The sequence below is a fragment of the Eschscholzia californica genome, unplaced genomic scaffold, assembly GCF_041429995.1.
Source record: "Eschscholzia californica isolate CP2 unplaced genomic scaffold, dmEscCali1.0.p SCAF_3, whole genome shotgun sequence".
Classification (NCBI taxonomy): domain Eukaryota; kingdom Viridiplantae; phylum Streptophyta; class Magnoliopsida; order Ranunculales; family Papaveraceae; genus Eschscholzia; species Eschscholzia californica.
In genome coordinates this window covers 66,382,837-66,405,858 of record NW_028238420.1, presented here as the reverse complement: position 1 = coordinate 66,405,858, position 23,022 = coordinate 66,382,837, and the positions used below count along the sequence as shown (strand labels likewise).

The 23,022-nt window shown below is 38.1% G+C and overlaps 2 protein-coding genes across 8 annotated transcripts; both read right to left on the bottom strand.

Moving 5' to 3' along the window:
- Positions 1–880: 880 nt before the first annotated feature.
- Positions 881–10,859, bottom strand: LOC147553586 (ribonuclease TUDOR 1-like). 6 transcript variants are annotated; one of them, XM_086666201.1, is made up of 18 exons: positions 10,156–10,859; positions 9,897–9,981; positions 9,459–9,629; positions 7,031–7,105; positions 6,820–6,933; positions 6,611–6,715; positions 6,262–6,468; positions 5,954–6,169; positions 5,769–5,876; positions 5,093–5,263; positions 4,795–4,992; positions 4,339–4,695; positions 4,026–4,256; positions 3,759–3,947; positions 3,609–3,686; positions 3,335–3,529; positions 1,530–1,907; positions 881–1,437 (listed from the first exon to the last, which is right to left on the bottom strand). In XM_086666201.1, the coding sequence occupies exons 3-18, from the start codon at positions 9,612–9,614 to the stop codon at positions 1,246–1,248; spliced, it is 2,970 nt and encodes a 989-aa protein (XP_086522327.1). In that variant the 5' UTR covers positions 9,615–9,629; positions 9,897–9,981; positions 10,156–10,859; the 3' UTR covers positions 881–1,245. The 6 variants fall into 6 exon arrangements, with proteins under 6 accessions (XP_086522327.1, XP_086522325.1, XP_086522328.1 ...); XM_086666199.1 differs by having other exon boundaries at positions 9,910–9,981; XM_086666202.1 differs by having other exon boundaries at positions 9,910–9,981; positions 10,152–10,391.
- Positions 10,860–17,279: 6,420 nt separating this feature from the next.
- On the bottom strand, positions 17,280–22,147 carry LOC147553585 (Amidase family protein). Of its 2 annotated transcripts, XM_086666196.1 has the most exons (13): positions 21,415–21,712; positions 21,147–21,206; positions 20,639–20,698; positions 20,327–20,551; positions 20,119–20,201; positions 19,920–20,020; positions 19,691–19,814; positions 19,447–19,601; positions 19,112–19,248; positions 18,855–19,025; positions 18,163–18,387; positions 17,680–17,913; positions 17,280–17,563 (listed from the first exon to the last, which is right to left on the bottom strand). In XM_086666196.1, the coding sequence occupies exons 1-13, from the start codon at positions 21,637–21,639 to the stop codon at positions 17,426–17,428; spliced, it is 1,938 nt and encodes a 645-aa protein (XP_086522322.1). In that variant the 5' UTR covers positions 21,640–21,712; the 3' UTR covers positions 17,280–17,425. The 2 variants fall into 2 exon arrangements, with proteins under 2 accessions (XP_086522322.1, XP_086522323.1); XM_086666197.1 differs by lacking the exon at positions 21,147–21,206 and having other exon boundaries at positions 21,415–22,147.
- Between the last annotated feature and the right edge of the window lie 875 nt (positions 22,148–23,022).

Genomic DNA, 23,022 nt, shown 5'->3' with positions numbered 1-23,022 from the left:
TAGTGTGGTTTAGTAAAACACTTTTGCTAGTTCTTTTAAGTACGTTAGTGACTTAGATCTCTTGTGTGATTCCGCTAACAAGAGATATTGTTTGTCTATAGTCTAGGTTATTTGGTCAATTTGGAAAAAAGCTGATTTGTGCTCGACTTTTTGCCGGTCTTGAAGCATAAGTACTGCACAAGTAATAGACGACAGTGATAAGTCGAATTTTACTCCGCGACAAGATGGCCTAGAAGGGACAACCATGAATTGTTTTCATGCGAAAGGAGTTTCTAACTTATTTAGAGCTGTCATAGCAAATCTTATTTTTGAAGTTTCCTGATCAACCCATAGCTTCCAACAAGAAAAAAGAATAAACCCAATAGCTATTGATTGTAAAATGAGATAATATTCCTTTTAGCTTAACTGAATTCGAAATCTAGGTGTACACAAAAGGGAGGAGTTAGGTGTCTTAAACCCTCTGGGTACAAAAGTTGAACCTTCTGCCTAGCTTCATTGAATACTTCAGTGAAAAACACTTCCCTATTTTGACATTGACAAAATTCGAGCATTCTTAACCCAGCGGGCAGACGGTTGTTCTGGTCTCCCATCATTCCTTCGAAGTCTACTCGGATCCCAACGTCTGTTTTCTTATACTTTGACGCTAGTGTTGCTACAAGGCATATTTTTCCTTGCTTTAGGCACCATCTGATTTCACTAGCCAACAGCCTATTTCCACATGGTGCAAGATCTTTCCTTCGCCAATGGCGCATGTACCAACCTGCGTCTTCACTTTAACAGTGAAGGCACTGAGTAGTGGACCAAGTACTACCCACACGATTCTGAAATGTGCAAATGACCTGATACAAAAGTAGTTATAGTAGCTGAAGAAATCTTGACATGATTAAGATACTCCTTACTATGATTAACTGTTGTATCTATTAAACATGATGATTATAACAATAGGGTTCTTCTAACATGTGATTCCAGGGCATTCTGAACCCTCTGCTCCACCACCACCATCACTGAACAAATCAAGAAATCAAACTTGTGCCTTCAAAACATAAACTCTAGAAAAAATAATTGTTGACAGAAAAATCCACATTATTCATAAACTCCCTATGTGTCTATAGAAAGCTAGAAAGATTCCCAAAAACCAATCAAATGATCGCTGCCATCTCAACAGTTTCTATTCTAAAGACGATTACTATACCAACATTATCTCTCCTCTCTAAATAACTTACCACCCTTTTCACGGGTTCATGTTTACCGGCGGCTACCGGCTTTCTTTGCAACAGGTGGACCGGAGTCCTCATCATCCGATTGAATGTCTCCATACTGCCACATCTTCAGCCTATCACGCTTCGCTTTTGTCTGGAATTCTTCCAATTGATCAAGCGCTGTCTGCCTTTCCTTGGTGTCCCACCTCTTCTTCCTCTCTAACCTCGCTAGTCCTTCCTGTCGATGTGAAATAAAAGGTTTATCAAGTCAGACATGCGAGACACGAAATACTAGTCCATACAAAGGTTAAATAGGGCGAGCGCTTGAACCTCGAGCATAGCCGCATTGAGGCTAGAACCTGCCTCCACGTCAACTAGTGTAACAACAAGAACAGTACCGGTTCCTTGCCCTTTAACCTTTCCTCCGGAAGTATCCCTTTCCTCAATCATGGCCCTGAGCTCTTTGGAACTATTTAGTATTTGCTCACTCAGATATTCCGCTGATTCTTGACCAAAATCCTCCTCTAAGCTTGGAACCTTAATGTATGCAAGGCTGCAGAGCTGAGCAAGACCCGGTGCAGTGGACACAGATGGGTCAATAGGCCGCAGCCGGCTGTAAGGAACTACCTCTTGGTTCCCATAATCGATGTAGAAAACTTCGAAAATGTCCTTTGATGATTCAACAGCTCCTCGGGGTGTATTCACTATCTGGATTGATTGAGAGATAAAGGTACTTTTTATTCACAAGTTGCAATAAAAAGCCACTCTTTCTTTTCAAACAAATAAAACAAAGCTATCATAGCTAAAATGGACAAGAATATACCGTCAATGACTGGTGTTATTCTTATATTTCGAGAACTAGATTTCAGTATGCATTATAGCGTTTCCAAGGATAGTAAAATAACTGAACAATTACAAAGATCCACAAGAAATGACGAAAGTCTAATGGTTAACATAGTCTAAGAACTTGATTTTAAAAGAAGACAAAAAACACATACAATAAAAGGTCGTTATAACTCAAAAGCATCCAAGCATCTGGACAAGATTCTGGCTTCAGTTAGTCTATGACGCTGATTGGAAAAACACAAAGATAAAGCAAAAAAGGGAGATGGGAAAAAAGAAGAAAAGAACCACGACATATCCATAAACTTCATTGGAGAAAGCGAAAAAAAGAATTGGAGGAGGAGAAAAAGAAGAAAAGATCAACTGATGTCCAAGTAGACAATGAACTTCGTAGGATAAAGTATCATACGCTGTGTTACTTCATACCAACCATTTTACAGAGATTCATAGAAGAACTAATATATCTACTTAGTTGTTCCCAGAAAACTAACTCGAGAAACTATCGAAACCTTGCTAGTTTAGTGTATATATGGTTTCTGCTAGTGGTTGACATTCCGCTCTATATTCTATAAGACAATCATGAAGATTAAGTTAGATGGGGATGGTTATGCTCATGCCCATGAATCCTACCCTGAGAATGATAGGAAGCCACAGGGAACAAAAAGAGGACACATTAACAAAACTAATTCTTATTGGAGGTAGTGAAAGCTATTACAGTGCTAAGGTGTACAGTGATGCTGCATCGGCCCGTGAAGCTTTAGAAACAGTAAGTAGATTCTCCATTTCGTACTACGTGAATCTTTTACAAATATCAGTAGTTCAAATTATGATCTTCTGTTTCTTTAAGTGGAAATACAGACCAATTTGTAGTCAGTTTGCATGAGTTCCGCAAATAATAGGTGTGAATACCCACACAATTTTGCCAAATTTATGTGGTCCAAGTTCGAATTAGTTCATAACTTCATCCTATATCAAATAAATAAATAAACACCACAAACACAAATCGGGATGTAAAAAAGTTTCAAAGTTTGCAAATACTAATTGGAGTTGGAATTACAACTCTACAAGGTTTTCCCTTTTTTGGTGCTTCTCCATATCAACTTTTCCATTCTCTTGGTTAAATGGGGATGTAAAGTTTGCGAACTTTTTTTCCCAATGAAAACTTTTCTTTTTGTTTTTCCAAAGAAAACTAACTAGCAAATAATTAGGGAGCCACGCGATTAAAGCTAGACTATGTAGTAAATACATGAATTAAGACTTTGGAGTTGAAATTTCGGGACTGTATTTCTTACCATAGCACGGTTCCATGAATTGTCTGCACTAAACTGAGCAAGAACAATATCACCCTTTTTGGGATTAAAAGCACCGATCACAGGAGCTTCTCCTATGCTTAATGAAGAAAGCTGCTGCTGGAGAGAGAGCACTTTCTGATCTCCAGCAGTTTGGACATAAAACTTTCCACCACCAAGAACTTCTGTAACTATGACCTGGACAGAAACATAAAAAACAAGCTCAATGAAAACAGATACAAAACAACTCATGCTGTGAACTATGTATCCCAATCACCTTGAGGACTTCCTTCTGTTTGCTTTCAGCAGATGAGCCATTTGCAACTTCTTGCCCCTCCACATACTTCTCCCATATCTGTAAAAAATATCAAAATCATGTCTAGGTCCTTTAGGATGGAAACTGTTCCTATCTCTACTGTTTACATACCTTCAATTTCTGACGCTTAGCAGATTGCTCAGCTTGTGCAAGGAGGTGAATATCTGGGATCCTGTCAGCGCCAAAAGAGGTTCGAAGCTTCGCTAGGCCGGATTCCAGAAGAGTTACAGCAACATTGGTCTTAGACTCCCATAAAGAACCCAAAAATGTTCCAGTTCTATCGACAGTTTCTACTTCAACCTGATTATAAACGATACGAAATTAACGAAAAGAACGTAAATGTAAGATTTCTCATGCTAATAGATGGAGAAGCAATACCTCTACATCCCTTTGAAGTATCTTCCTTCTCATTAAGGCAATTGCTTCCTCTGAATAAGGCTCATTACGACCAGGGCATCTGACTCCAGAAAAAGAAAATGCAATGCTACAAGTCTCTTTAGGAATGAGCAACTTAAACCGATGACCACTGAGAACATATTCAACAATAGCAGGTAACCTTGTACTTCTTTGCAAGAATGGTAAGAAATCTTTAGCCTTCTTTGCAGATGTCTGCACAGCAATTCGACGAAATAATTAAGATAAAAGATTTTAAAAGAAAAAAAACTGCAGAAAAAGCAGAATCTGTTCTAACCGTGAGCAGATCGGTTATGTGCATCACTGGAGGATCCTTGGCAGAATGGATCCCTTTCCTCCCAGCAATGGCCCGTGATTCAGCCGCCAATAAGGAGTCATAATAATTTGACCTTTCTTCAAAATCTCGATGTCTGATGACGGTTCCAAAACCACGGGCAACCACCAACTCAGCAATATTTGTTCCTGGCGGTTGGCTACCAACAGCTGGAGAAGGGGACGTCTCATCACCTTCAACCTTTGACGGAGACACCAAAAAGACTGATCCAAAATCCATGACCCTGGAATCTGTTCCAGCTATTGGGACTGGACCATCGCCCATGCTGACCTTCCTAGAGTATTCCATAGAAACGTTCACCTGAAAAGATGTAAATCATACGAGAAGTAATTCATTCATGTACTGAATTGGGTGAACTCCAGTTTTAAATCTACGATTTGTGAAGAAATTACACCATACCTGACGCCCAATAAGGCGTGTACGAAGGAACTCCCTAGCTTCACGCGCATAAGGAGCAGGCTTTTCATCTCTTCGAGGATTACCCAGCTTTGGACACCTGATACTCGAGAGGTTGACCCTTCGCTCTGCCAATGGACTGCCATAAGGTACAGCATCATCAGCGACAACGACGCAGTCCCCACTTACAACCTCTACCACCTGGAGAGACCAAGAATTTAGGGGGAGGGCAGTTGGAGCATGAGACAATTCAATGGAAAATAAAGTGTGCTTGAAAGCCTTGACTTGAACAATCACTTACCTTTCCTGTGAAGTTCTGATCATGAATTGCCTTTGAGTTTGTCACTGGCGGAACATAGTTAGTCCAAATCCTTAGACGATCCTTCTTTGCTTTAAGTTCAGCATTCTTTAGGCGACGCTTGGCATCCTCCTCCATCATATTTGCACTCCACTCCACAAATTTAGCCAAACCCTGGATGAGAGAGAGAGAGAGTAAGAGACCAAAAACTTGCATGCAGTTTTAAAATAACTGTGTTCGTTTATGTAAGTAATGTTAACAATATATTTACTGACAATGTAAGGATCAAGTTGAGGTGAAAGTCAGTGAACCATTAACATTAAACATAAAAACTCGCGGATGGGCACCCACGTAGAAAAGGAAAATAGAAATACATGAATTTTTAAGTTGCTAACAGATCCTAGTTTGATAGGAATAAAGAGGAGAGCATATTAAGCATCGTATAGCTTGTATTTTGATTTTACATGGAAATGATTAAGACATGAGGTAAATTAAGAAAGAAATACCTCTACAAAAATTATCCTCAAAGAAAATTTTAAATCAGGCTTTTAAATCACCACTAGTTGCACAAAAGTTTATCTTCAAATGTAACTATTAAATCAAAACAGTTAACAATTTATATTACAGAGTATTATTTATGAAGAAATAATTGAAACCTAAGGTAAGATTAAGAAATTACATTTTCTACAAGCTCCAATGCCAGGTCCTTCGCTGAATCACCATCGGGATAATACACCGAACCAATTAGATTACTGAATTTATCAACACCCTCCAGGACAATGCGAACCTGAAGATTCCAACATAGAGCTGAGACCACAAGCTAAACATGGACAGAAAAACATATTAAAGAAAGAGGCAACTCACGTCTCTGTTTAACACACGGGTTTCTGTGAAGTGCTTCGCTTCCCTCCCAAATGGATCTGGAGATACTTCAGTAGAAGTAGTAGTGGAGGCTGCAAGCCTTTGTGCCGATGTTTGCTGAGGACGGAGTTCAGGAGAAGCATCTCCACTTGCTTCCGCAGTAGTTGCTTCAGGCTCAGCAACAATTTCTGCTGGAGCTCTTCTTCCCATGGATGGTGACTACATGACAAATTTCAGCTAACTATTAGGATAAACAAACAAGCTGTATAAGAAAAAGTGACGCACAGCTACTGATTATATAGTTAAAATACCTGGATGCCAGCAACAAAAACTTGAACAAACTGAAACTCTGGAAGCAGGTAGACTCGAACCGTACTTCCATCACGAACCTGCTCCACGATTCCTTGCATAGGTGAACCTTTGTTTTTATCTAATAAGCCCATTGCATCCAAATTACTAGGATCACCAATGGCAGATGGAGGTAAGTCCCTTATGGCTGCCTCTGAAGCGCCAGGAACCTGTGTTGAGAGTACAGCGGCGATAAGCACATACTGCAAAAGCACAGACTAGGGCCCTTTCCCAGAACAGAACAATGCTCACATCAAGGCAAGAGAGAGACTATCCGTGACAAAATTGAAAAAACAAAGAGGACATAGAAACCTTGCTCCAACGGCCAACGAACTGCTGCTTTGCTTGCTCTTCAAGTCGCAGTAGTTCTGCCAAGTAAGGACTTGCCTCTCCTTTTTGTTGGTCCTGCTCCCTAACCTGCACCAGTTAGATTCCTTAGTAAAGCTTGAATTTCGATTTGCTGGAAAAACGAAGGAGTTTCAATGTTCAGATGTCATAATATATAAGAAAATAGACTGTACTTTCGCCCAGCCTTCAGAAACAACCAGCAAAGCGAGATTCTTATCATCAAGAAATACTGAACCAAATTCCCTCCCTATGGATGGTACAGTATAATCCACCCGGAAAGTTACATCCTACAGTGATGTAAATAAAACTGAGGTTAGATGGGCTAACGATCAAAAGTAAATAAATGAACAGATAGAAGATTCGGAGGTTTCAACAAACCAATACCTTTCCAATGCAGATTTTCCTCAAGTACTCCCTACTTTCCCAGGCAAAGGGCTCATCAGTCCCACCTCTTCGGGCCTAAAACATGACGAAAATAACGAAATAAATTATAAAAGCGAGTTGAGACTTGAGAAAAGCATACATTTAAATCATGAGGATGTAATCGATTGAGCAATAACATTCATGGACTTAAAAGCTAAAACATGCGAAAACATCAAGAATGATGTACCATTATATAGTAAATTTTTGTCCGCCAAAGATCAAAAAAGAATTAGGGTTGTCCTCCCTCTGTCGCCTCTCGTTCTCTCTTTAGGTTTTCAAATTAGATTGAGATCTCTTCCAGTTTTATCATATCTTCTTGGGGGTTCAATGGTAAAGAAGAAAATAGCGAAATGGAAAAGGAACCAAGAAAAAAAATCAGAAGAAATCGATTAGAAAATGAAGAAATTAGAAGAAAATTTAGGGTTCCGAAACTTAACACCACTTTTCAAAATTTGGACAAACATCTGTAAGTACGTTTTCGTCCAGTACGGTAATTTTGGAGTAATGGATCACGAACCCACCTAAAAAGAATACGAGGAATCGGGTAGGCGGTACCCGAGGGAGAGGAGCGTATCTGGTAATGTGGCTTAAGATATTATGCGAAGTGTGATAAACCCATTAGCCACTTGCTGCAAATTCCACACTAACACTTAAGGTTTCCCATCAACGAATAACAACCTTAGCAGAAATGGTAAATTTTCAGCATTTTATGCTCAACATACTTAATTATAATATCATCAATGGAAGTGCTTAAATTGACATAACGTTTGCAAAACTTAGTTCTTGTCCTATTAATCCTCGAAAAACGATAACATTTCGCACGGCCTGCATTTAATCCGTCCAGAGATAAGATAGAATTACTTCCACCATTTCACGTATATCCAGTGTGACCAAGGAATGAAATTTCGGTTTCGATGGAAATTTCGGGTTCGGCACAAAAGTGGAAATGTTATGTGGAAATATTTCGGTCAGTGTGGAAATTTTACAAATCTATGGAAATGATATAAATGTGACGTATAACAAGACTTTGAACCATAACTAAGCATAACAAAAAAATGTAGTCTTGACTATAACATGAAGTAAAGGGTAAACTTGAAAAAAAATTGACAGATTTGTAACAAAATTTGTTAATTTGAGGGTTAATCTATAATAAAACAGTAATACCAGGGGGTGACTTAAAAAAAGGACAACTTCAAGCAGTTATAATAGGAGGTAAACATTAGAAATTTAGAAACTTAATGAGACATCCAAAAATGTTAAGGGCGCAACTTGTAAGTGTTAAAGGCGCCTCCCTTGTGAGGGAAGGAGGTGTCTTTAACACTAAAGAGGGGCGTCTTTATAAATTCCCAACATGTAACCCTGGAAAACTCTAAAACACAAATCGTCTTCTCAGCCTTTCAAGTACGGCCGACATCCTCTCTCTCTCTCTCTCTCTCTCTCTCTCTCTCTCTCTCTCTCTCTCTCTCTCTCTCTAAGTTTTCTATCAAGATCAACACTAAACACCCCAATTTTTTTTATGAATCTTTACCTGTAATTAGAGATAATTTAGTTGTTAAGAAGAAACGGAAGGATTTGTTGAAGATCTGAGAAGAAACAGTAAAGATATAAACCAGAAAAATGAAGATATAAATGAAGGTAAGTATCCATTTCGTCCAACTCCAAAAATTGGACGAAACTGTTCGAAATTTTGATCGATTTCGACCGAAATTTTACACGAAATTTGTGTAAGTACGTTTCTGTATACGTAAATAAAATTCCGAAAAGTTTCGGTCATTTCGACCGAAACTGAAACTTTTCGACATTTCATTCCTTGAGTGTGACTAGCATACACGTGGACATACATACTCAGGGCCTACCCAGGCCCAAAGCAGCTGCTTTGGGCCCCAAGTCAAAGAAGGGCCCTATTTAAATCTAAGTTGATGTGTTAAGTTACACGAAAAAAAAAGGTATAATTTGGAAAACTAAGGATTTTGTGTAATGTAGATATTATTGTGGAGATGCTGAAGAGGCCAATGATCATTGAGAGGTCATGTGATCAATATCCACCTCTGGCATTTAGACATTTTTTAGGTTCTAAGAAGCTACTATCTGTTTAAGGGTATAATCGGTTTGTATTTACTAGGATTTATCCCTTGTTTTCAGAAAAAAAAAAATTGGAGTTCAAAACAATTGCATGTGAAGTTGATTGAGTTTTTATTTCAGCTACAAGAATATCATTGCAAGTCTTTTTAATTAACGAAGGAAGAATCGCACATATTAATAAAAGTATAAGCTATGTGGAAAGTGAAATAGAAAGTGTAAGATTACATTGTTTGAAAGTTGCTTCATAGAGATGAGAAGAGTAAGCAATAAGGAAAATAGGGAGGAGGAGGAGAGAGTTAGAACTGACCAGCCTAGGAGCAATGAGGGAGGACAAAGTAATCGTCTTTTCAGGAGGAATCTCCGCCTTTGAGCTCCCCATAATGACTAAGCAATCGCCTGAGAGAACAGCCTTCACTTTTCCTCTCAACCATCCTGAGGGAGCTGCTGCTGCTGCTGACACCATGTCGACAGCTAAAATCTGAACAATATCAAACAACAAGTGTAAAGAAGAGACCCCCAATCAATTTCTTATTCATTTAAGAAGATTAAATAGCAAAAATTGTATAAAACAAGAGAAGACGGGAGCATCTAATCGATAATCTCAGATCAGCGACGTACAGAATCAAACTATATAGAAGAAAAAGATGCAAACTTTACAACAATGTAATCAGATCGGTAACAGAGGACAATTAATAAGAAGATCGGTAAAAGGGCAGAAGATTGAGATCGGAGATCTGAATCGTACTTTTAATTCTGACCTCGATCTATCAAGATGAGCAAAAAGAAGGTCTGCTCTGAAACAAAGCCGATCTGGTTGGAAATCTCTGAAACTGAAAATTAAGACAAAGAAGAAGGTTGAAGGTAGTTGTTCTTCGGTTTGGGGGGACGGCGAGGTGATTGAGTTGTAATTCCTTTTATAAAGAGAAGAAGAAGAAGAAGAAGAAGCCAATTAGTAAGTTATAGGAAATAAACCACCCATAGAGGGTGCCTGCCTACCTACCTACCTACGACGGATCCATCTAGCTTTGATTTCGAAGTTTCAAGCGGACGGCACCGAGCATGTAAGAGCATCTCCAACTCCAGCCTGTCTTACGCCGATAAACCCACTTTTTCACCCAAAATTTTTTACCTCTGCCCAGCCTCTAAAATTCAGCTACAACTCCAGTCTCGATTATGAGGAATCCTTGGCCAAACATGTGTTTCCTCGAGGCATCCACAGTATTGCTTAGTTTTTCAATCCTGACATGTTTCTCGGCCCTCTGCCTTTCATGCGCATTCCAGGAACTCCTGGTAGATTTCATCTGCATCAAGTTTCCTCTTGACGCCTTCTTCTGTCTCAACCAACACGGTTTCGAGCTGACTCTAATACCAGCTATCACGGACTAAAATTCGACCTAGTCATGTCGCTTATTACTTGTGCGACACTTATGCTTCAAGATTGGTAAGAGTCGAGCATAAGTCAGCCTTTCTCCAAGTGTGTCAAGTAACCTTGACTATAGGCAAATAATATCCCTTGGTGGCGGAATCATACAAGAAACTAAGTCACTAAAGTACTTAAGAGAACTAGCAAGAATGTTCTATTAAACCACATTAACACATGGTGGAAGGAACTTTTCTAGCCTTAAGAACTCTCAAGTACAAATGTATACAAGCGCGTTTCCCAAGTCACTCAAACTTTGGACTCACTTGCTTGGATCACTTCCTTGATGATTTACAAATGAGGGGGTTAACCCCTACTTATACTACTAGACCCTAACAATGGACAATCAAGATAAAAACACATGTCTACCATCTAATGGCTTGGAAGTGTGCAGAGATTTCCATGAGAATCTCTATAAAGAGTACTCCTTAACGTTCCATATATCTCTAGATAATTCCTCACTTGGAAGCCCATAAATATGTCAAATATGGCCCAAGTCCATTCGTTAGGCCCAATATGATGTCATGTTGAGTACTCTAGCCAATTTTAGAGGCTCCCCCCAAAGAAAGGGATGTCACATATGTCAATAGATCGGCCTATTACTTTGCTCAAATTTTATGGGCGTGACAACACGCACTTCCTTCTCGAATAAACACCTTTGTGGTCCCATCTACCTCTTTTTGGCAAGTGAATCACAATCATTATTATTATTTCACCCACAAGAATGTAAATGGAAATCATATTCTTCTGGGAATGAAATTCCATAACAAACCCAGGAAGGGGGTTGAGTTTGTGATTCTCATTCTTCCGGAATGATTTGTTTTAATATTTACAGACAAAATTATCCTCAATAAAATATTAAGATGACCCATCATCTTCTCCGACTGGAAATTATCCTTAATATTTACAGAAAAAGAGAGAGAAGATAGAAAAAAAATTCAGAGAGAGAGAAGAGAGAGAATAAAAAAAATTAATTTTTTTTTATGTTTGAAGGTCGCCGGCCGGAAAATTGGCCGCCCGGCGACCTTCGCCGGAGAAGATGAAGTGGCGGCGAGAAGATGAAGTGGCAGAGGTTTATGGCTTTAATGAAGTTAAGAGTTTCCAAAAAGAAAACAATACTAAATGTGTTTTGTTGTAGAAATATACGTAATTGATACTAAATAACGTGTATATTGTGAAACAGATAGTAAGTTTGAAATCAATCGAAAAAATCTGAGAAAAAAAAGAATGAGAATTTTGGGGATTGATTATCAAAAGTGGGTTTTTTCTTATATAAAAGGCTATAATGGGTATTATGATTAAATAGAAATGATAGAGATCTGTTTTTTCTATAGAGATGGGTAAATTTTGACTAAAATATCGATTATAATTATTATTTTGGCTTAAAATCCTATATTAACATTACGGTGAACTAAATGTATGTTTAGGTGTAGATTTTTGGCCTAGGAACTCAAAAACAAAAATTATTATTTGTTAGGTTATTTTCCAAAGAATTTTTTGATGAAAGGCCCAAATTTTGGGCCCAAATACAAAAAAAAACCCAACAAGGATTAATATCCCACCCAAAACCCAATAATCAACTAATAACTCATATCAAACCCAAATACACATCCCTATGCTCCATCCCTTCCCAACTTGTATCTCTAAGACCTAAAGACTTCTTCTAATCCCTCTTTTGCCCTCCCATATATATCCAACTACTCCCTCCCTTTACAAATCAAAATTTCTCTCTCCAAAATATCTCTCTTCCTCTCATAATCTGGGTTTACTTTCTCTCTCTACCTCCCAACACCAAACCCTCTTTTCTCTCTTCTCACCCGAACCTCACCGGCCATCTCTTCATTCTATTCCACCTTCATTCATCATCTTCTTCTCTGTAGACTATAGAAGCCGACATAAACTTCATCTATTCCACCTTCATTCATCATCTTCAATCTATTCCACCTTCATTCATTCATCATCTTCTTCTCTAAAAAAACCGAGACCGAGAGAGATAACCCTTTTCACGTTTTCGTGGTTCAGTCATCACCTTCATTCATCATCTTCTTTAATGGAGGTTAAAAAAAACTTCAAATCTTGTTTTAGGGTGTTTTCATGGTGTTTTCATAGTTTGTAGAGAGTTAAATATATTTAGATTTGTAGATCTACTTATTTGAAGCTCCATTGGTGAGGTTGTTCTTGGTTTTAGGGTATTTTCATGGTGTTTTCATTGTTGTTCCGTACAGATCTGTTAATATTAGCAACCACTTCTCGTTTTGTAAGCAACACTTTACAGTTTGTCTAAACATTTTACGGGATGTGTTAACACTATTCCGTACAGTTATGTTAACAGTAGCAATTGGTTCTCATTTTGTTCAAAACACTTTACAATTTGTATTAACATTTTAAAGGATGTGTGAACATTTTGAAAAATGTTCACCACAATTTTGTATTAAAGATGTTCAGATCAGTCTAACGTTTTCTAAGCATTTTAAGCAGTGTCCAAACATTTGTTAAATTGCAAAGCAGAGTTCAATTTAAAATACCTACTCTTCTTCACTGATGAGAGAACTTTTGATTTTGAAACGGACATACTCCGTCGTTGTGTAACATTTCCGAATATATTCTGAAATGGATGAAGATTAGGTAACTTGCATGCTACATTATACATAATGCTCGAGGAACAATTTATGCAATTCTTAAACATTCTTGAAAATGTTCCAACATTATCGATCATGCTCCAACATTATTCGAACTGTTTGAGAAACAACTGTTGTTATTACCTTGCACCCCTAAACATTATTTACAATGCTAGAACACTGTCAATAATGCGAGATTATTTTACAAATTGTCGGGACACTACCAATAATGCGAACACATTATACTTAATGTTAGACCACAGTCAATAATGAGAGAACATTTCAAAAATCTGATGCCACTGTTTTCCCCAAATTTTATCTTTTTTCACAGAACCTTATGTCATTTCGTATGCATTCTTAAGCATTATGCAAAATGTTTAGGAATGCATCTTGCCTTGGTCTGTGATTCAGTCACCTTTAATATTTTTTTGCCTTTTTTACTAGGCCCTGCAGTTGTTGTCTCTTCACTAACCCTCTTTCTAGAGCTAGCTCTTTGTACAACCTATTGTCTTGCTGCTGCTGCTTCTCTTTTTTAAATGTTTTGCACAAAATATTTCTACACAACCCAAAATATCAAAAACATATCATTTTTTACTCATTAATAACCACAAAATCCATCAACACCCCACTAAATGTTAAAACATAAACCAAATTGTCTACCACATTGACCAATAACATTACTGTAATAATCAAGTAAAACTCCCAAAAATCATAAACAAAGTACTAAATGTCTCAACATAACCCCAATTTCTCGAACACAACTCAAATTATTAAAACAACTCATTCATTTCATCAACATTCCAGAGAACAAAAATTGGACTACAAATGCTTCCAAATTGTTCCTTGCTACCTTGTGAACTGCAATTTTTCTTCTTTTGCTCACTTGACTCTGTACGTTGAGCCTCCACCATCTGCTATTTCGATTTGGATGTCGCAGATCGATGCTTCTAACACAAAGTAATAGATATGTTAGATCATTCAGCAAAATGTTCCAACACGACTACAAATGCTACAACACTGTAAGCTGATGCCAATGATTTTCAGAACTTTTCACAAAACCCTAAGAATAAGAGTACGAATAAGTGAAGCAACATTTTACAGAATGACAACACACACGCAGTTATGCCAAAACAGTATACGAAATGCGAGACCACAAACAATACTGAGAGGACAAACTCCAAAATGTCTCGAAATTATGTAAAATGCTTAAAAATGGTTTGAAATATTTATAAAATATTTAAAGTAGTTTTCTTCTTAAAACAAAGAAGAAATTGAAAATCAAAAATAGTTTTCTTCTTCTGCTCCCTAGCCTCTGTTGGTTGAGCCTCCACCATTGGCTCTCTCGTTTTCGATGTATACGATCGATGCTTCACACAAACAGTAACAAATATGTCAGGGCATTCACCAAATTGTCCAACACTACACTGAATGCTACATCACTATAAATAATGACAGATCATTTTGCAATGTGTCTACACAATAAGCCTAGACCAATGGTCTACACAATAATGACAGATCATTAAGTGAAGTAACATTTTACAGAATGACAACACACTAACAAATATGTCAAACCATTATATGAAATGTGAGAGCACAAACATTAATTAGAGGACATTCTCACAGATGTGTATAGACTAACAGACCTTAGCTTGTTTCGGACTTGCTACTTTCTTGCCTTTTTTGCTAGGCCCAGCGGATGATGGCTCTTCACTAGCCCTCTTTCTAGGGCTAGCCCTTACTGGAGTCTGTTGTCTGCTTGCTGGACCATCTCCTTTTTTGGTTGCAGCTTTAACCATCTTGGTAAATTTATCTGCAAAATTTGTTATGTTTGTATTAGACACCCACATGTTTGAAACAAGCCCAAAATGTATGTACACAACCAAAATGGCTAAACATAATACTAATTTCTTTTACACAACCCTGAATCTTAAAAAAACCATTCATTTCATCAACAAAGCCAAACCCCCATAAATCCAAATCAAAGTACTAAATTTCTCCACAGACACCTAACTTTCGTATCAAACCCCTAAATGTTAAAACAAACCTAACCTAGAAACTTGATGAAGATTCATAAACACCCAAATTACCTTCTGTGAAGATGCATGCTTCTGAAATCACAAACAACTATCAAAATGGCTAAACATAATCCTAAATTTCTTTAACACAACCCAGAATGTTAAAACAAATTATTCATTTCATCACCAAAGACAGACCCCCAAAAATCAAAAACAAAGTACTAAATGTCTCCACAGAAACCTAACTTTCGGATCACACCCCTAAATGTTAAAACAAACCTAACCTAGAAGCTTGATGAAGAACCATAAACACCCAAATTACCTATAGTGAAGATGCATGCTTCCGAAATAACAAAACAACAACCAAAATGTTTTATCACAAACTGGAGAGCAACTTAACCCTAAAACTTTTTTGAAAAACAACCCAAAATATTTTATCACAAACTCAAGATCAGAGTACTGAACTTGAAATAATAAACCCTAATTGTTTGAAAACACACCCAAATTTTCGAACACCCCTAAAACTGTACCAACAACCCTAAAATATTACCAACAAACAAGATCTGAAAGAAGAAACCCCAAAAATGTTCTAACAATCCAAATAATTTACCAACAACAGAGAGAGGATCAAGATTTAGAGGAAGATTAGAGGCGTACCTGTGTTTGAAAGAGAGAAATAGAGAGAGAAGCACCAGATTTGTTGAAAGAGAGCGAAATAGAGAGAGAAATAAGTAGATCAAGTTGCTTAAACTGCTTTTCACGAGAGAGAGAGAATCGCCGGTAACGTTTCGATTCTCAGTGGTTAATGGCTGCAATGGTTTCGGTTGAAAAAAAGATAGAGAGAGAGATAGAGAGAGATGGAGAGGAAGCGTTTGAATGAAGAGTGATAGAGAGAGATGGTTTGTGTGTAATCAAGAGAGAGGGTTTGAATGAAGAGAGAGAGTGCGGAGACCGAGAGAGAAAGAGAGAGGCTGGCATGTGAGAGGGGTTGTGTCAATCAAGTCAGGGATAGAAAGAGAGAGGCTGGTTGTTTGGGCGGGAAATGAGTGTGGGACAAGAGAGGTAACGTTTTCTTTAGGAGGGATAGGAAGGTAATCTAACATTTTGGGTTTTTTTTGGGATATAATTCCCTATTGGGTTGGATTTCCTATTTAGGCTCCTTTTTTGGGCCTTAGATTTATCCTCTCTTTTCCAAATAGCCTATAACTTTATGACTAGTTTGCTGGCTAGCCCCCTACTTTATCAAAAATACCCAGATGACTCCCTTTTTGAGTTACCGTTATAACACCGTTAACTAATCATCACTCTCTATCCTTTATATATATCATCATCTCTCTCTGCCACATCATCCATCACGCCACATCGTCGTCTTCACCGGCGAAGGTCGCCGGCCGACCAAATTTCCGGTCGGCGACCTTCAAACTTTTTTTTCTCTCTCCTATCTCTCTCTAAAAAAATCTTTATTTTTTTATTCTCTCATCTCTCTCTCTAAACACTCCGACGAAGGGAAACCCTTCACTGGAGTTCGGTCTGTTCAAGATTAAACCTGATATGTTCTTAAATAGACCCTTCGCCGGAGTGTTAAGAGAGAGAGGGAGAGATGAGAGAAATAAAAAAAAATCGAGAGAAAGAGAGGAGAGAGAGAAAAAAATTGAAGGTCGCTGGCCCGAAATTTGGTGGCCTGCGACTTTCGTCGGTGAAGAAGATGAGGTGATGAGATGGAGGAGAGAGAGTGATGACGAGTTAACGAAGTTCTAACGGTAACTCAAAAAGGGGACCATCTGGGTATTTTTGATAAAGTAGGGAGAGTTATAACGGTAACTCAAAAAGGAGGTTGTCATTTGGATACTTTTGATAAAGTAGGGGGCTAGGCAGGAAGCTGGTCAAAAAACTGGGGCTATTTTAGGAAATAACCCTATTTTTTATAGCCGTTGGTAGATTTACTAAACCGGTTGGTTATCTATTGCCCTCCAAGGACTTGTTTTAAATCTATCAAAAGACTTGTTTTAAAAGCCAAACTTCATTAGAATATTGGAAAGATGTAGACAGAGAATGACTAGAATTGAAACATAAAATGGACTCAAAGATGCACTCCATTATTTAATTGTGACTACCGATTATAGGAACAGCACGTTCAGTACAGAGCAAAGAAAAACCCAAGTTACTGAAGATGATATAATAGGAGTTGACAGACTCATAAGACCAATATGCAGTAGTAGTACTAAGGATGCCATCGCCGAGGAGGACAAGCTGCTGCAGGAGGATTCGGAATCAAATCATTGCAACCTAGATTGTCGATTGGTGGTCGCTGCTTATGGTGACCACTGACCGATTGATAAGCCATCGCCAATGCTAAAGCCTGCATAAGTTAACGAGAACCCAAATTAGTCAGCTCAATGGTTCATCTGCAGTAACATCCTTGACGCTGACCAACTAAACACTATACATCTCAAAGAAAATGCAAGCATAACTTACAACATGGTCATGCTGCGGTGGAGCATATATGCCGGTAGTGATTGTGGTTCTACGCCGAGTTCCACCCGACGGTGGATTCTCTATACTTTTGAATCCTGTAGGCACGACGATGACTGGCATTCCCACGAGATTCCCAATGCAGACTTTCTCCCAATCAGTTGCATTACCGATAAATGCATCAACAGTAAAAGTCTCACGGATTTCCCGTATCAACTTCCATCGTGCTCTTTGTGCCTGTAAAATGCAACTTTTTATCACGAAACAACTAGACGGGAATACGATTTTTCATCATTCCACCTACCCATATCTCCACATAAAGTACATTATAAGATAAAAATTAAATAGTCCTGCAATATTAGCACAACTGCCAATGAGTAACCATTGACTGGTCTACAAGTGGAACTATGACTCCCTAATCTTATTCTAAAAATTTGTGACAGAACAGTGGTTTTGGTATTTTATCAAACATGACAGATAACAGACCTGCAGGTAGTCCACTGCAGGTACCATGCGAGCACGACGGCACTCTAACGGCCATTGATCTTGAGCTTCATATTCATCATCCTGTCCTGAACGCTGCCACTCGTCGAAGTGAGATAACATGTCGACGTCCATTGTGAAATTTAGGATGCCTTGAGCAGATTCAACTGTGTAATTCAGTTTGAAAGGAACCACATTTACTCCTTTTGAGGAAAGAACCTGTACAACCTGGAAAAAGTATAACAAAAAGCTTTACTATAAGAACCACACAAGCAAGATATCGAACTTCTAAAATCTGCTCATAACTAGTCGCACTAACTTAAAACCCACCCATCATATATCTCACGTGGCATTGTCGGCATTAGCAAACTGTTTGGAGTCTTTGAACCCATACTATTGAGCCCACTAGTACCCTCAATCCCTTTCCCAACTTAACCACCAGCCAGCGAAGGGCTTTGACTAAGGTGTCACATTTTAACCTAAAAGGCCTAGATGCCGTGTCAGAAACGGTCAGATCTTATTAGCTTCAAATTTCAGTTGCAAGTTTTCCAATGTCGCACTAATTTATATGATGTGTTTGAGCACAAACCTATAGAGTCGTATGCATGCATGATAAGAGTCATATGCATACATGATAAACAGCATCCCCAGGGTTTAGTTTCACATTGAAATAGAAAAGAAAAAAGTTCACTCACTTCCATATCAGCATCTTCAAGATACCCTACTGTAAGTTTTGTGATGTCCACCAGAAATGGATCTTCCAGGGGAATGTCTCTTGATGACAGGTCATCGGGGTCCTTACCTCGTATTGCATCCAGAACAAGTGCGCAATCTGTAGCGCTTCGGCAGAAAGGTCCAAGCTTATCCTGTTAAATTAAAAGAGACTTTGACTCCCCATTCTCGCAATATATAGAGAGTAACTAAACAAGATACTACGGAGTCGTGGAAGTACCAAGCTTTCTGAAAGGCTCATAACACCTGTTCGACCTACACTACCAAAAGTTGGGCGAAGTGCTGTCACGCCACAACGAGCAGCAGGATAAGTCATCGACCCAGCCGTCTCTGAACCAATCGCAAATGGAACTAGACCTGGTAACAGAATAACATGAAAGCTAATTGAGCACCGGATAACAGTAATAACCCGACGAAAAAATTTCTTAGCACATTTCTCCAGTCCGCAAATTTTTATAGTCGTACCAACATCTGGTATACTAAAAGTCGACAATCAACTAATGTTTTGTGCCTAGTTTCTGGAAATTGAACTCTCTTTCTGAATCAAAGTTAAACCTGCGGAAGTGCTTGAAGCTGGTCCAGCAGATGAACCAGTAGAAAATTCCTCGATATTCCATGGATTTCGAGTCCTTCCTCCAAACCAGATGTCATCATATGCTAGTGAACCAGAGACAAGCTTAGCGACAAGAACAGCTCCAGCAGATTTCAGCCTGCATGGCCAAAAAACAAGGTCAGACATATTCAATAACTAAAAACCTAACTCCAGTTTCTTGATTTCACTTCCAAGTCCAAGGATTACCTCTTATAAACCCAAGCTTCCATGTCAAGTACTTGATTCTGGAATGTCTTTGAGCCCCAAGTGGTTCTATACCCAGGAACTGCAATTATATCTTTGAGTCCATACGGAACACCGTGGAGGGGGCCTAAAAACCACTTGTGTATTCAATTCAGTTGGATATTTAATTGCTCATATGATGTTCTGAAATTTCTTACATATTTCTCGGCCAGCCATGAATTATAAGATATACCTAAATATACTCCTTGACTAAGTAAATCATCAGCCTCTTTTGCCTGTTGAAATGCCAAGTCTTCTGTATAAGTTACCACAGCTTCGAGGATATCCCCATGCCTACCCGTGTCCAACAATATCACCATTAGCAGAATTCATCAAGACTTGAATACACAATGCGTACCGTGTAATTCATGATTTTACATGACACTTCTTACCTCCTTAGTCTTCGCAAAAATATAGCAGTAAGCTCTTGAGATGTGATTTGTTTCGTTTTCATGAGATGTCCTAGCTCAAGAACCTGCCATAATAGATTAATTTTTGAGACCGAACCGCAAAATTTAGCAAATCTGAGAAATAAAAGCTTTCTGAGGAGGTAAAGCCGTAAAGGGCTTGAAAAGGATAGAAAACTCAAGAGAACTTTACACTCATGAAAGCAATATCTTCTTCATCATCAGGCCTTTTGATGCCAGAAACAGCAGGATATGAAAACTTTTTGTTCTTCTGAGGTGTTACATTACTGCTCCACTCTGGGTTGAAAACCAAGATAGACGGATCATGCAAACCTCCGTTCTCCGAAGCAACCAATTTTCGGTTTGCTCTGAATATTGGGATATTGAATTCTTTAGCACCTTTGGCCATCTCCAACACCTAATTGAAGCATGAAAAAGAGAACAAAATCGACTTCATTAGTTTTCAAGAAACCCACCCACTAGAGAAATGTGAAATTAAGATCACCTTTTCATTGTTGAAGAAATCAGTGTCGGTGTACTTGAAAGCGTTTCTAAGACCACTGTCCTGAAAAGAAGGTGAAAATCAGTCATCCAATTCAAAACCAATTGACAATAAGTGGAGAGGATCTAGACATTATATTAGTGGTTGCTAGATCATCCTTTCTCCCATGTGGGGCTATTCCACCTCACCTGTGAAGTTCTTTGAACCTTGGTTAAGTTTGTGGTCATCAAACTCAAAACCAACAGGTGCGTCCGGAGGACTTAGACATTATATTCTTAGTTGCTAGACCATCCTTCGGACTTTTTCTCACACTATCTACATGTTATTTTATTTCCCCAAGAACCTTAAGGTCGTTTCTTTTAGTAATATAAAATCTGATCCCGAATGTGTATACATTTTGTAGAATAAGTAGACATGAATACATGATTATGTTTCAAATTCAGAATTCAGACTGAGGAAAAAGAAGAAAAAAAAAAATCATCATCACTTTTAAAAGGGAATTACTTATTACCTGGAAACGACCCAGAGTTTTCGGAAAGAATAGATCCCATAACTTTTTACAAGGATTTCCCTGTGTTTTGGAAAAATAAGTATATACATTTCAAAATTGTACTAGTATACTTAAAAAGACTCACTAATCCTAATCTAAACATTTAAGAGTTGGCCGGTAGCAAACATTCAAGACTGTCACTTTTTAGTTATATAACCTAAACATTAGAAAAAAATAAAAAAATAGAGAAGATTAAGGATGGGTGGATCATGGATGGGGCCGGGTTTACCATTGGATTTGATGTGGGGAGGCTGCTTTGGAGTGGAGGCGACGCTTCTGTTGAGTTTTGATCTACTACTACTACTACTGGTGAAGCTGCTGAAAGAAGTGATTCTGAAGGAGCAGGAAGTGATTCTGCTAGTGATAGAATTATGAGGGTGAAGAAGAAGAAGAAGACACGAGTCCATGGACGGAGAAGACACTTGTCTTCCTCCTCCTCCTGCTTCAACATCATTTTAACTCCAAATCTAGGACACCAACGCCACAGTCCAGCATAAAAAAACGCCCCCACGTTTAGAATTTGGGTGTTATTTGTTTTGAATGACAAAATCAGATAATTTAAAAAGGTTTTTTTTTTTTTTTTTTTAAAAAGATATCTCATCTTTTTAAAGAGCTAGGTTCAACTTTTCAAAATATTCTTGAAGGACTATTTTGTAAGCACTCTCACCTTTTGCGTGATGAAAAATACCAAAAACATCAATTTTTTCATAAATCAGAAAGTTTTTTTTCTACTCATGAAAAAAATGAACGTGAGAAATTGGTGGATTTCTCCGAGATGATTCTATAGGGTCGATCTCCTTATGTTTTGATCATCTATCTATTTTAGATTTTTGTGATTGAATCTCTTACTTGTTGTTAGAAGATGATTTGGAGGGTTTGAGTTTGTTTTGGTGAAAAATTCTAGAGAGAGAAAGTTGCAATTAAGTTTCAAGTCTTTAGAGTTGTAGTAAATTTTTTGCTATGTTAGTTTTGATGTTTTGTTATTTTTGATGTTTACGTTCAAACTTATTTGTTGAAGTTATATGGAAGTTATGGAAGTATAGTTGATGCAAGAAATGTGTTTGATAAAATGCTTGAGAAAAATGTTGTTGTTTGGAATGCAATGTTAGTTGGTTATACAAGATTTGGGTATTGTTAGATGAAATTCCTTTGAGAAATGCTTCCTCTTGGACAATCATGATAGGTGCTTGTGTTCAAGTTAAGAATTTCATGGAAGTTTTTCAAAGAAATGTAAAAGGATGGAGCTAGAGTTGATAAAATGACAACTATGAATTTTTAGGATATATAGCTAGTTTTTTGGTAAAACATTCTATTAATATAACAATTTGTAACAAATTTCATGTTAAATCAATTCAAAAACTAATTTGCAACCAATTTGCAAGGTTCAACAAGTTACCTGCAAGGCACTGCAAGCGCATTGCAAGGCTCTGCAAGGTGTTCGCAAAAGTCATGCAAGGCTCTGCAAGGTGTTCGCAAAAGTCATGCAAGGCTCTGCAAAGTGTTTGCAAGGCTCTGCAACGTGTTTGCAAGGCAGTGCAAGGTGCTTGCAAGGCTATCCAAAGTGTTTGTAAAAACCATGCAAGGTGTTTGCAAGGCTCTGCAAGATTATGCATGGTGTTTGCAAAAGTTATGCTAGGTGTTCGCAAGGCTCTGCAAAATGTTTGCAAAGCTTTGCAATGCAGTTTAAGGTGTTTGCAATGTTATCCAAGGTGTTTGCAAGGCTTTGCAAGGTGTTTGCAAGACTTTGCAAGGCAGTGCAAGGTGTTTGCAAGGTATTTTCTTAGAGTAGGGTTAGGTTGGTCTTTTCACTTAAATAGAAAATTACATAATTGCCACC